Source organism: Etheostoma cragini, chromosome 16 (assembly GCF_013103735.1).
Source record: "Etheostoma cragini isolate CJK2018 chromosome 16, CSU_Ecrag_1.0, whole genome shotgun sequence".
Lineage (NCBI taxonomy): Eukaryota > Metazoa > Chordata > Actinopteri > Perciformes > Percidae > Etheostoma > Etheostoma cragini.
The window spans coordinates 22,890,520-22,903,949 of record NC_048422.1 but is presented as its reverse complement, the minus strand read 5'-3'; the positions used below and the strand labels follow the sequence as shown (position 1 = coordinate 22,903,949).

Below are 13,430 nucleotides of genomic sequence, written 5' to 3'. Positions count from 1 at the left end.
ATATATATATATATAAATAAAACTCTGAAAGGGCCCATTCTCCCCAGCACGTTTAATACCGTGTGTACATTATGCTGTTTAAACCTGTGTAGGCCTACTTTTACTTGTTAAGAGTATTTTTTTGCCCTTGTGTACTGCTACTTTACTTAAGTAAAACTTCTGAGTACTTTTGCACCACTGTCATTAAGGCATTTGTCACTATGTTCAGAGATTGTATGTTTTATAGACAACAGGATTAGCAGTTTTTTTACAGAAGAACTGGATAAAGCTGACTTTTGGGGTGTTTAATGAGTGTAAAGACTCCTGCCAGAGTGTTCATCATGGGGTGTGAGCTGCCTCTTAGTCTCTGAACTTTCTTTTCTTTTCTTTTCTTCCTTCCTTCCTTCCTTCTCTCAGCCTCCTGCCACCCAGACCAGCTCCACCAGCGGATTTCATGAAACCACTAAATAAAACACGCAGCACCGTTTTCCATGAGCTTTTACCTTTTCTTTCCTGGTTCTTTGCTTTTCCATCCTGCTCTCGCCTAAATCCGGCAGCGACCAACTTTCATCCCACAGCAGCAACAGTCCCGAGGCTGGGCAGGAAAACCCACCATCCAGAACCGCTCGAGACCCGCAGGATTGTAGGACTTTATCTCAGTCTGCAGCGGGTTTAATCATCGATGAATTAGGGGAGACTTGCGTGCTATGTAGCAACCCTCCAAACTTTTTCCTGGGGAAAGTAAATCCAGAGTAAATGCGCCATGTTCCCACCGCCGAGCTCTTCCCCCCGTAGCGATTAGTGGAGTTTTTGTCCGGTGAGAGGCGGGGATCCGGTCGGCTCCATGGCTGCAGCCTTCAGCAAGGTTTCAATTACTCTGCATGACATCAGCGAGGGGTAGAGTTACCTGACACATATATTCATTACTGCAGGCCTTTACTCACTGCTGGTGTGCTAGCATGAGCCTCAAAGTGATGCTGCTTCGTGGGCTTTTTTTGCAGAATAAATGAACAAAAATGTCAGTTTTTTGTTTTTTTTTGTACTTTTACTCGGGCAAAAAAACACCCATAAAACGATACATAATTAAACATGTGACATTGAGTCGAAATATCAGGAAGTAAACTAGTATTTAAAACTCTTTGGAGGAAAGAAGAATACAAAACATTGCAAATTGTACATATTCACAACAGGTTTAATTAGCTTAGTTTAGCACAAAGACTGAAAACAGGACACAGCTTGCTAGTCTGTCTCTGGCTATAGCCAAAAAGTGTAAAACAATTGCTGTTTTTTAAAAACTGTTATAACAGTTTTTAAAAAACAGCAATTGTTTTACACTTTTTGCTTTGTACAGATTAAACTGAGATTTAAAAGGTGCACGGTGGATTTGTTTTTGTCACTGGACAGGCTAGCAGTTTCTGTATATGTCTGTTCTCTACATATGAAGAATAAGCTGCAACAGGTTAGCATAGCTTAGCATAAACTCTGTACACGGGTAGTTTAACTACACAGCTAATGTTAACACAGATATCTGGTTAGCCTAGTAGCATAAAAAATGGCTAAGCTAACATTACCTGAAAGTAATTTAAGATTTTAGAAAAAAAAATATGAAAGTTGTCTCATTTCTTTCCATCTAAGAAATATAGGCTATATCTGGCATTTTTGAGAAGATCTTCTCGTAACTCTCAGCAATAAAGCAAAATCCCCAAATGTCAAATTGTTCCTTTAAGTCATACATTTGCTTCTTGCATCATAAACCAAAATATGTGTCTTATGTACATATATTTACAGTAATTTTATTTCTACATATTTAGCATATATACAACTCACTACAACACAGATCAAATATTTACAAACACACTGGTTGCTAAAACCTAAAATCCCAGTGACATAAAAAGGTTGGTAGACGTAGTTATGACCTCCTTTTTAATCAATATATCAGGGAAAAGTGCCCCAGATCTCAAACTCATAGACCCTTTTCATGGCAGACATTTTGACATGTAGCATAGTCTACATCCAAGCATCTATAACTGGAGTTACTGAAGGTGCTTTAAGCTAAATGCCAATGTCAACATGCTAACATGTCATGTTCACAATGCTAAAGCTAACATAGTTATGTTGGCAGATGACGTTCACCATTTTGGTTAAGCTTGTTAGCATGCTAACATTTGCTAAACAGCACTAAATACAAAGTGCAAGTAAAGCTGGTGGTAATGCCCTTAGTTTTCCAGGTATTTCCTGCCAAATAGGTAAAGAGATATTTTACTGAAAACCATGTATGTCAACCTCATGGTGGTGCAGGAAGAAAAGTCAGGGGATTATCAAAATCAGTGATTCATCCTCTGGGGACCATGACAGTCTGTAGCCCACAAAAAAAACAAAGTGTCCAATATTAAATAAATAAATAATTATATGATGCAGATAAAAAACTTGTTGTATGACCATGCAAAAATTTTAAAACTCATCTTATCACTTTTATTCTTTTCACTGAGTTTATTGCAGGTAATTTTTATTACAACCCAGCAGTGTTTTGGTATATTATTTGAACATCTTGTTGGAAATACGTGTGATGTAAAACTTTCATGAGGATGGTGTGAGATATCAACAGACTCTGGTTGAGAGGAAATGTGACATACTGTACAAAGTGCTGGAATTGAATAAAAATGACCTGAAATAATGTCTTATTTATCTACTTAACATTGAACCCTTTGACTCTCCATAGTCTTCACACTCAGACGAGGGCTCTTCCTCACACAGCTGGCTGATGTGCGCCCTGACCGTGTCTCCTGGTCTGGTTCTGGTTGGACCGGACCACCCTGAGACACAGTCTGTGGAGCCTGACAGCTCTGTCTTTCCTCTTGGCCCTCCTGGTGTTTGGCCTCCTGACCTTCAGCTGGACGGCCTGTAGGTGGCGCTGCTCCTCCGTGTCTGCTCTGCTGCTCTGCTCCAGCCGAGGAAGCTCTGCTTTCACCACGACTGATGCACAGCTGTTGGACAAAGAAGAAAAGAAGAAATGGTAGTTTTGTGACGGTATCAACCTGTGGTAGAGTTTAACTAAGTACATTTACGCAAGTACTGTATTTAAATACAAGTTTGGAGCCTTTACTTGATTCTTTTCTTTTCATGCTACTTTCTACAGTACTTTCCGCTAAATTTCAGAGAGATATATTGCACTTTATACTCCACTACATCAATCTGACAGCTTTAGTTACTAGTTACTTTACAAATTAAGATTTTTGCACACATAACACATGTAGTTAAAAATATATTTTATTATTATTTAAACTACCCAACCATATAACAGCCTACAAGTCCAGCTTAGATCATTAGACCATTTACCACAATATGTGAGTATTTTCTGCCTTGAGAACTTTCACTTTTAATACTTTAAGGTACATTTTACTGAAGATACTTACTAAGTGCAACCTGCACAATCGGTTTATCTACATATTTATCATTACTATTTAAGCAGTTGCACATTTTGGTATTCCCAACTTGTTTACACTCAAATATTTGTTTTTGTATTTTATCCAACTATTATTTCATGTACATTGTATCCTAGTGTTTTATTTATATTTATATTCTGTGTTGTGACTGATTTTGCTGCTGTAACACTATAATTTCCCATTTTATTGGGATCAATAAATATCTATCTATCTATCTATCTATCTATCTATCTATCTATCTATCTATCTATCTATCTATCTGTCTAGCTGTGCTTTTACTTAAGTAACATTTCAATGCAGGACCTTTACTTGTTACAGAGTATTTTTAGAGCGTGGTAGTAGTACTTTCACTAAAGTAAAGGATCCAAATACTTCTTCCACCACTGCTATTAACTCAAGTAGTGCATTCAAACATTTGAGGTACTTGTGCTTGAGTAGTTCCACTGTATGCTACTTAAGCCTTTATCTGCTTACATTTCCATGAAAAAACATTTTGTACTTTTCCATCACATATAGTAGGCCTACACATATAGTACACATATAGTTAGTTACTTAGCAAAGTAAGATTTAACATGAAAATAAGATCCGGTTTTAAAAGGAACCTGTTGTCAGCAGTTCTGCCAAAGAGACTTTTCCACTTTAAACTTCTCAGATGTTTCATTTAGACAAATGTTCAAAGCCCAAAGAGGCAAAATTATTCAATATTTCAAGTTTTTTACATTGGAGAAAAGTACCAAAAATGTATCTGACAGCTTAAGTCACTCGTTGCTTTGCAGATTAAGATTTTTTAAAATGTATTATACCCTTGTCACATAACTCAGATGTCAGTGAGTGAGACATTAACCATCTAAACCTCTAAAAATGGTCTGATTCCAATATCTCTATCTTTTTATGAAGTAGTTAACGTAGCTCCACCTGGAGCAGCTACATGCTGCTCTTACATCGATGCTTCAGTGTTAATATCTAATAATGTCACACAGGGTCAGAAATCAGCCACAGGAGACATTTTACTGCACGTCGATTATGAAATTTAAGTAAGCATTGCATGCAATTTCACTCTTATGTGCAATAGAGTTTTTCTACACTGTTATATTGATTCTACTATAGTCAAGGATCTGAGTTCTTCTTGCATCACTGGTCTACAGAGTAGTGATGTTATATAATACAAAAAGCAGCTGAGTCATTTGTTGTCTCAATTTGTTCAACCAGTGAAAAAGTGCATGTCTGTGTTTGTATACTTACATTTTGCCTGCTGTGCAGTTCTGCGGCATGAAGCAGGATTGAGACACATGCTCCAGCAGAAGGGCCTGTACTTCGGTCAGTTGTCTCTGTTTAGCCAAAGTCTGGAATAATCTAGGACAGACAAACACAAGTGATCAACAGACATGCCAAAAAAAACAAAAAAAAACAGATGAACAAACCTGGAAAGCTCTAAGAAACCCAGACAGAAACCTTGTGTGCAAACATGAGATTATCATTATGTCCAAGGCCGTAAAAATGTTTCTGTGCAACTTCTGTCACCATGTGTGTGTGTTTGTGTGTGTGTGTGTCTGTGTGTGTGTGTGTCTGTGTGTGTCTGTGTGTCTGTGTGTGTCTGTGTGTGTGTGCTGCTTGTGACCTAGTTTACGCTCTGCAACCTGAGGTCTGCCTATGCTTCAAAGAAATAAATGTCAGTGCGCTGTTATCACGTCTGTACTACTCTGCAAATAGCAAGGGTGGGGTGGGGGGGGTAATCGTTTTGTGTAATCTAGGTATGATGTCACTGAATATCCTTCTGAACAGCTGATCCTGCCGCTAAGATGAAAGTCATGTAAAAAACCTGGTGGCTGAAACCGGTAATTGCATTGTTTCAAAAATGAGTGGAATAATTAAATCGGGCATGACAACATACTTTATAAATATTCTAAATAACATAAAACAACTTAATGGTGGTAGGTAACAGATCTGATTTCATAAATTTCTTTAGTAAAACATGTTTTCACTATTAAATGAATGTCTATTGTGTTTCAAGACAGCCGTGTCACGACTGGATTTAAGAAGGACGAATTGTTACATTTTTTACAATGTAATTTTAAAGATGCTTTTAAAATAAGGATATGTTAATTTAGCATGTTCGTTTTGTTGTTTTGTGCTCTTGCTGCGTTCCCCAAGTGGTAGACCAGGTCTCAGCATGCTGGAATGAGTTTAATTTATGGCTCATATGTCAAACTCCGCCTATACAACAGTGACTAATGTCCAGTTAATATCCCAGTTCCTCCAAGTCCAAGGTGATGTCTTCAAATGTCTTATTTTGTCAGGTCAATACCGAAAGATATTTAGGTTTTTTGTTGTGCTATGACATGAATAACTGCAACTAACATTTGTAGTCACTGTTCTATTATCTGTATTGTGACTGTTTTACTAGAATTGTGTGGGCTTTGTAAATGATAGAGCGTGGTCTAGATCTACTCTATCTGTAAAGTGTGTTGTTATGATTTGATAGCATAAATAAAATGTAAGTTTTAAGTTTAAGTAAGTTTCATCTGATTAATAAACAGATAAGCAGGCAATCTCCGTATTTGAGAGGCTAAAAATAGCATTTTTAGCCATTTTTGAATGAAAAATGACTTTAACGATTCATCAAATATCACAATAATTTGGGATTCTTTTTTTTCCGTCGATCAACTAATCGTTTGAGCTCTATGCATTTTCCATCTGATCCAAGAGGCTTTTTAAAGACTTTAGGTAGGAGAGTCTTCTCATCACATAAGGGAGATACATGGTTCCACTGGACAGTAACTAATGCGTGCGTTAAATTTGCACACGGAAATCGGATTTTCCAATGTCAAAGCCGGAAAACACCCCCCTCCTTGACCTCGGATTTTTTAACTCAGACAACCACTGAGTACCCTGAGCTAAAATCCAACATGGCTGCTCTGTGCATCAACAGTTGTAAAAGCTGCATTAGCATCCAGTTATTAGCCCTTCTGTCTTATGTGTGTCTCACTAAATCAGCCGTACAGACAGTGCTGTCCATCTTCTATCTGTTTTTGTACGCACAAAATACAGCTCAATGTTTTGTTGCACACTACCGAAGGCTAACCCAACTTGAAAATGGAACGCATTCAACTCAGGTGTGACGTCTGTAATGGGAAAATTACATTTAACCAATAATTTTCATATTAATTATAATATCATAATAAGATCTCCAATGCCTCTCAGAGTATATGACTTCTGTATCCGTCATCTGTGTGTTTCTCCTTGACGGGAGATAACTGGGTTTGTTATGACTTCACACCATTTCCTTGAAGAATAGATGACGTGGAGCCTGACAGAAACAGTTGCCTAGAACAGTGTTTATCATAGCAGGTCTCAGGTCCCAGGTCCCAGGTTGAGATCATAGCAGGTCTCAGGTCGAGACCTTAGCAGGTCTCAGTTTCGAGACCATCGCCTATATCCAAGAGACGAGATGTTCTTCTTCAGCTAAGATAGAATGACCAGTCAAGAAACTTGACACACGAGGGGCAGATTCAGAACTACGTAATAGCTCCAACTGTCTGCCTGAGGTCCACTGATTGTAATGTTTGAGATTCCTAGCTTTGGCTTCCGAGTACAGTACTTGGGTGGATGTTACCCCTGTTTGTGGATTTACCTGGTGGTACAGTTGCAGTGGTACAGCGTCCTGTCGTCGGGGTTGTGGAGGCCATATCTCCTCCGGTGGGGAGGGATCTTGTTCCTGCACTCGTCCAGATCCTTATAGGCGGTACACTGCTTCTCTGTGGACGGGAAACGTCAGTTTCCGATGTTATTCAGTTACATCCCGGTGATGTAGAAAGACAAACGGATGTACAGGAGAGATGTATTGAATACCTGTGATAACCAGCTCAGACTCAGTTTGTGTTTTGGTCGATAACGTGTTCTCCTGATCGTTCGGAGCTGATCCGGTGAGCCCCTGTGACATGGAGGTAGTAACGTTCGTAACAGGAGTGATGGAGGTAAAGGAGGGACTCGTTGATGCTGCAGGGGCCGTGAACGCTGCAGCAGCAGCAGCAGCAGCAGCAGCGATGGAGTCTGACGTGCTGCTCCCCAGCAGCTCCGTGGGTGTGGTGGTGTTGGTGAAGGAGCTGTTCATGCTGGTCTCGGTCGGATCGGGGGACTCGTACAGCGTGGGCGGATAAACCTCAGCATATAGAGCCATTTGGGTCTCTTTACACCTGTAGGTCACAACAGAAGATTCAATTATGTAAAGCCACATTTTGGGAAATACACTTATTTCACTTTGTTGCCGAGAACTAGGAAGAGTTCTGTCGATTGTTAGAGATAGATGATGCAAGAAAGATTTCTGTGTGAACGCAATAAAGTTTGAGCTTTTCTTACATCACCTTTGATCAATACCACTTCACAGGGTGTTTTTCCACTGCATGGTCTCTACTCGCCTCAAATCTACTCGCCGTTTTTGTTTTTCCATTACAAAAAAAAGGTACAGGTACTTTTTGTAGTACTACCTCAGTCGAGGTTCCAAGCGAGTTGAGGCGATACCAAAAGGTGACGTGAAAACCTGCAGATTACTGATTGGTCGGAGACGGGGCTAGCGACAGACGGAGCCACGGTGCCGCTGCAAAATAGCCTCAGAAAGGAACTTGTTTTAGTGGAACATTATTACGTTCAAAAGTAGTTTTAGTCGTGCAACAGAAACTCTGATTGGACAGATAGTCTAGCTAGCTGTCTGGATTCACCCTGCAGAGATCTGAGAAAAGGTTAACCGTAGTCTTCATAAATGGATATGGTATAAAATGCAAACACGAAGACAGTGCAAGGCTATGGATATCCGGCCTAAATGAGTGGAATTTCCGTCGGCCCCAGAGAAATCCCGGAAGTGGATCATCGAGGATGTAGACTGTTGATGGACCACTGTTGCCACAGCTGCTAGCGTAGTTTAACCCTTGTGTTGTCTTCCTGCCGACCTAGAATTTTATTTCATTTTTATCAACGTTTTGGTCGTGTTATTTAAATTTTTGGGGATTCTTTGCCAAATTAATTAATTTTTTTAAAATGTTTCACTTTTTTGACATTTTTGTTACTTTATTTACACTTTTTTTTAGAGTTCTAGTTTTACCAATTGTTTTTTCTCCAAATTCTATCAAATTGACAAAAAACACCCAAAGTCAATGAAAGTACTGAACTGATTATTAATATAACTTGTGAGGAGCGTTGTTGGGAACCATCCCAATTACCTTTTTGGAAAATTTGTCTGAAAGAAACCCAAATTTCTGTTACAGAAACTTTTTGGAAAAGGGGTCAAATTTGACCCGAAGACAACAGGAAAGATAAAATAAAGAAAGACATATAAATAATTTATACATTCACAAAACTTCTTCATTCGTACCCAAAATACAAAACTACATACGCCGCTGTGTTAATGAATAAATAAGAACTTTACTTACATGCCGAACCAGTTTCTTTCTTTACACTGGAGTTTGTAGGAGAACTCAAAGCAGTGCATCTTCAGCAGGTTGAAGAAGGTGTAGCCCACCACATTGGATATGCTGTCTTTGGCCTCCGCCAGACAACAGCGAAACCTGCAATCCAGAGAAAAATCAGTTCCAGATCAGTTGACATGGACGTGACGTGTCATTTAGCGACAGCTGCGTACTTTTTGTCACAATCGCAGTGAGACATGGTGAAGATGTTGCTGTTGAAGACACCAAACTCGGAGTGAAAGGACAGGATGGTGTGTTTGCACTGATCGTGTTCACGGCAGCAGCTGTCCGTCTCTGCAAAAACTCCTGAAAGACATGAGGGGACAGGGACAGAGTCGGGATCAGTCCAATGATTATTAACTCTTGTGTTGTCTTCTTGTCAAAATTGAAAATTGACACTTTTGTTGAGGCTTGTTATTGATTTTTTTTAAAACTTCTTATGTTTTTGTCCCTTTTTTCAACACATTTGACGCTTTTTTTCAATGTTTGTCCCTTTTGTTTGACATCCTATATGAAGTTAATATGTTAACTAAGGTTCGGGAGCAGGGTCACGCCTAAACCACACCTCTAATCACCAGACAAACCTACCTACACCTACCGTGCTGCGCAGCCAGCCTGGTGTCTCTGATTGCTGGACCCACCTTCCCTTTCCCTCTCCTTCTTACATCCATCCATCGTCCCCCTCATCCCTTCCTGTTGCACACCTCTCCCATGTCTCATCTAGGTACTGTCTAGGGGTCTGAAAAGATATTTGGGTGAAAACTGCTTCTGAGACGGAACCTCCACTCTGAGTCTCCTCCACCCGGTCATCATGCGTCCTCCCAGACCAGCCATCAGACAACGTCCACATAGATTTATCTATCTGCACATTCATAACGTTCATTAAATCTTTAACTAACACATGGTTGTGGTTGTGGTTGTGGCGTGGTCCATGCTAGTGAAAGAGACCTTAGTGGTCCCTAATACTGTATCTGAAGTCTCTTTTATATAGACCTTAGTGGTCCCATAATACTGTATCTGAAGTCTCTTTTATATAGACCTTAGTGGTCCCTAATCCTGTATCTGAAGTCTCTTTTATATAGACCTTAGTGGTCCCTAATACTGTATCTGAAGTCTCTTTTATATAGACCTTAGTGGTCCCTAATCCTGTATCTGAAGTCTCTTTTATATAGACCTTAGTGGTCCCTAATCCTGTATCTGAAGTCTCTTTTATATAGACCTTAGTGGTACCTAATACTGTATCTGAAGTCTCTTTTATATAGACCTTAGTGGTGGTTATGCATGAAACAAATACAGTAATGTGTATATGCATTCTCTGTAAACTGCTTTGGCAACATGTTTAATTTTGTGCATGCCGAATAAAATGGAAATGGAATTGAAATTGATACTTCACATGAAAGTAAGAAAAAACTGAGAAAATACTAAACAAAATGTGTGTTACTCATCATTCTAGTGACTGTCTTACATAAGTATCAACCTACCTAGATCTGCATACGACGGCGCCTTGTTGCCGGAGCCGCACCAGAGAGTCCCTGGCACAATGAAACCGCGCTTTACACGATGATGGCTCCTGACCTCTGACCTTTCAGCCGGACCCTGATGATGTCCACCCACGCTTCTCGCCGGCCTCTGGCGCCCACCGTTCTCCAGGGCAGCCACGGACCCGCACAGCTCCTCTGTCTCCAACATGGAGTCCACATCGATCTTTTCCTCCGGATGGTCGGAGAACTCGTGCGTGCGCTCCCGGCACAGAGAGAAATAGTTCTGGATCACGGCCGCGTCGTCGGTCCACGTGCAGCTGCGCAGAGCGCGCTCCCCGGACCAGGCGCTGTGGTAGAGCCGCAGAGATGGAGAGGCCTGCCGGGGGTCGCTCCGGAGGAAACTGAAATGCACTTCTTCATTAGACAAGACTTTAGTCCAGGTGCAGAGGATCGATGCCTCTGCAGCCGCGCAGCGCACGAGTGATGATGTCAGAAGGACAGTGAGAAGAGGAGCGATGTGCGTCATGGTCGCGCTGAAGGAGAGAGGCTGAACACCTTAGATCTGAAACCAAAGACTCCTCCAGTCACTCAGGACTTAATGACAGTATGACAGACTCCAGGTCGGTTTTTAATGAGAAGGGGAGGAGGAGGAGGAGGAGGAGGCGCGCGGGGGTTTTCCGGTGGATCTAAAAACATATCCAAATCCTCTCTCTCTCTCTCTCTCTCTCTCTCTCTCTCTCTCTCTCTCTCTCTCTCTCTCTATCTCTGCCTCTGTCTCTGTCTCTCTCTCTCTCTGTCTCTCTCTCTCTCTCTCTCTCTCTCTCTGTCTGTCTGTCTCTCTCCTTTCTCTCCGTCTCTCTCTCTCTCTCTCTCCGACTCTGCGTGTGTCTCATTCTGACACTCTCTCTGTCTCCATTCAATTCAATTCAAATTGCTTTATTGGCATGGATGTCAGAATATTGCCAAAGCTTCAAGGATAATAATGTGATAAGAAATACATACATACAATTCAAAGGGGTAAGCTAAGACACGAAAACAACAACACTATATGTAAATGTGCTGTGCTGTATTTATATAGCGCTTTTCCAGTCTTAACGACTGCTCAAAGCGCTTTTACATCTACAGGAAACATTCACCATTCACACACATTCATACACTGTGGCCAGGGCTGCCGTACAAGGTGCCACCTGCTCATCAGATAAACATTCACACACATTCACACTCCGATGCGCAGCACCGGGGACAACTCTGGGTTCAGTGTCTTGCCCAAGGACACTTCGACAATGACTGCAGGGGCGGGGATCAAACCACCAACCTTCCGATTGGCAGGCAACCGCTCTACCACTGAGCCACAGTCGCCCACTCGCCCCTATATCAAATTGTTAGTTTCATATGTAAGAAAAAAACAAAGACAAAAGTAAACAAACAAAAAAACATGAAGATTTAGACACATTTAGTGTAATGACTAAATGTCTCTCTCTCTCTCTCTGTCAACATTGACAGAGTACTGCTGAAGCACATAGTACAACAGGGAAACATAGACAGTATGAAAACATAAATTTTCATACAGTTATAAAATGTAGTGTCCATCCATGTGTGTGTGTGTGTGTGTGTGTGTGTGTGTTCTTGTTTAACTAGATCCGTGGGGTCCACAACTCAGGAATAAAGGATACTTGTGGGGTCCGGAGAGCTTTGTGGGGCCAAAATCCTGGATCCTGCAACTTTAAAGGGCTGTTTAAGGGTTAAGACTTGGTTTTAGGATTAGGGTTAGAATCAGGTCATGGTTAGGGTGGGGGGGGAGGGTTAAGGTTAGGCATTTAGTTGTGATGGTTAAGGTTAGGGTCAGGGGTAAGGGGCTAGGGAATGCATTATGTCAATGACAGGTCCCCATAAAGATAGTGAGACGCACTAGTGTGTGTGTGTGTGTGTGTGTGTGTGTGTGTGTGTGTGTGTGGGGGGGGGGGGGGGGGGTCTGACAGTGCCACAACATAATTAGATTGATCTACACACATACATCTGGTCAGACCACGGCTCAGACACACAAACAAGCCAAACAGGTTAATCAATGTGCAAATGTGACTAATATATTTATAGGAGACAAGCACGCGACCGAAACACGTGCTCCTGATGCACTACAATAAAAATGTGACAAACTAGTCAATTTATATTGATTTATGAATGGGGATCATTTTTTTTGTTTTTTTATTTCCAACAGTTTGTTCTTACTTTCTTTGACATGCGATGAGACCACAAATAAGATGTGCACGTTAGAAGTTATAGGACTAAACAAGTTTGACTGATTTAACATTGTTACTTAAATATACAAGGTCTATACAGTAGACAGTAAGTAAGTCAGACATGTGCCAGTAACAGGCAAGTCTTAACCTTCAACTCACCTGTGGTGAGAATCTAGCGAGTCAAACCAACTCCCTGTAAGTCGAGCAAGTCACAGGTCAAGTCATGAAAGATTCTGATGATTTTTTTAATTTAACATAACAAATAAAAACGAAAGAATGCTATATGCCAAAAAAACTTAAAAATGTAACGTCAGAACAACCTGAGCCAAACAAAAGACAACATTGCTTCTTCCTTCTGTGAGAACAAAGTATTTTTTAATGCCACCTAGTGGCATTAATTCCCCCAAGACGGTGCCAGACACCACGATTACCATCCAATAAAGTGCTCATATTATGGTTTTTGACTTTTCCCCTTTCCTTCATTGTATTATATATGTAATAGCTTTACAAAGGGAAAAAGCCCAATCTCCTCCCCCCCCCCCCCCCCCCCCCCCCCCCCCCCCCCCCCCCCCCCCCCCCCCCCCCCCAAAGGGACTTACCATCTCCAACAGGAAACACTGTTCACAAACTGCTTCCAACAGCTCTGTTGTAGTCCAGCTTTGACTTCTGTGACAAAAAAGCGTAACTTTGTAACACACGTTGTAATGCTAACCTAGCTGCTAGCATGACACGCCCTCATACTCTGCTTCTAAATGGCTAGTAGTCCTTACCTAGGTACTGTCAGGGCCCTCATACTCTGCTTCTGACTGGCTAGTTGTCCTTACCTAGGTA

The 13,430-nt window shown here is 41.1% G+C and overlaps 2 protein-coding genes across 5 annotated transcripts in view; both read right to left on the bottom strand.

Moving 5' to 3' along the window:
- The window catches only part of ttc28 (tetratricopeptide repeat domain 28), a 119,654-nt gene extending 118,725 nt beyond the window's left edge, over nt 1–929 (bottom strand). For 2 of the 3 annotated variants that reach the window (XM_034896043.1, XM_034896045.1), the window contains exon 1: nt 483–928. In XM_034896043.1, coding sequence (XP_034751934.1) covers nt 483–512 — 30 coding nt within the window. In that variant the 5' untranslated portion in view covers nt 513–928. Of the gene's footprint in view, nt 1–482 lie in introns of all 3 variants that reach the window. The other variant, XM_034896042.1, reaches the window with a different exon arrangement.
- Nucleotides 930–2,509: 1,580 nt separating this feature from the next.
- Nucleotides 2,510–11,001, bottom strand: pla2g3 (phospholipase A2 group III). Of its 2 annotated transcripts, XR_004659885.1 has the most exons (8): nt 10,363–11,001; nt 9,055–9,187; nt 8,846–8,980; nt 7,272–7,615; nt 7,054–7,177; nt 4,665–4,775; nt 2,651–2,963; nt 2,510–2,587 (listed from the first exon to the last, which is right to left on the bottom strand). XR_004659885.1 is itself a non-coding variant. In XM_034896132.1 (7 exons), exons 1-7 carry the CDS (start codon nt 10,886–10,888, stop codon nt 2,726–2,728), a joined length of 1,611 nt encoding a protein of 536 aa, XP_034752023.1. In that variant the 5' UTR covers nt 10,889–11,001; the 3' UTR covers nt 2,510–2,725. The 2 variants fall into 2 exon arrangements, 1 of the variants encoding a protein (XP_034752023.1); XM_034896132.1 differs by having other exon boundaries at nt 2,510–2,963.
- Between the last annotated feature and the right edge of the window lie 2,429 nt (nt 11,002–13,430).

What these genes read in the sequence shown, in the direction of transcription:
- pla2g3 (XM_034896132.1), bottom strand. Translation starts at nt 10,888, where the DNA reads ATGACGCACATCGCTCCTCTTCTCACTGTCCTTCTGACATCATCACTC. An exon ending in CACTGCGATTGTGACAAAAA is followed by an intron (nt 8,981 to 9,054) that starts GTACGCAGCTGT and finishes TCTGGATTGCAG; the next exon opens with GTTTCGCTGTTGTCTGGCGG. An exon ending in CACTGCAACTGTACCACCAG is followed by an intron (nt 4,776 to 7,053) that starts GTAAATCCACAA and finishes TGTCTGTCCTAG; the next exon opens with ATTATTCCAGACTTTGGCTA.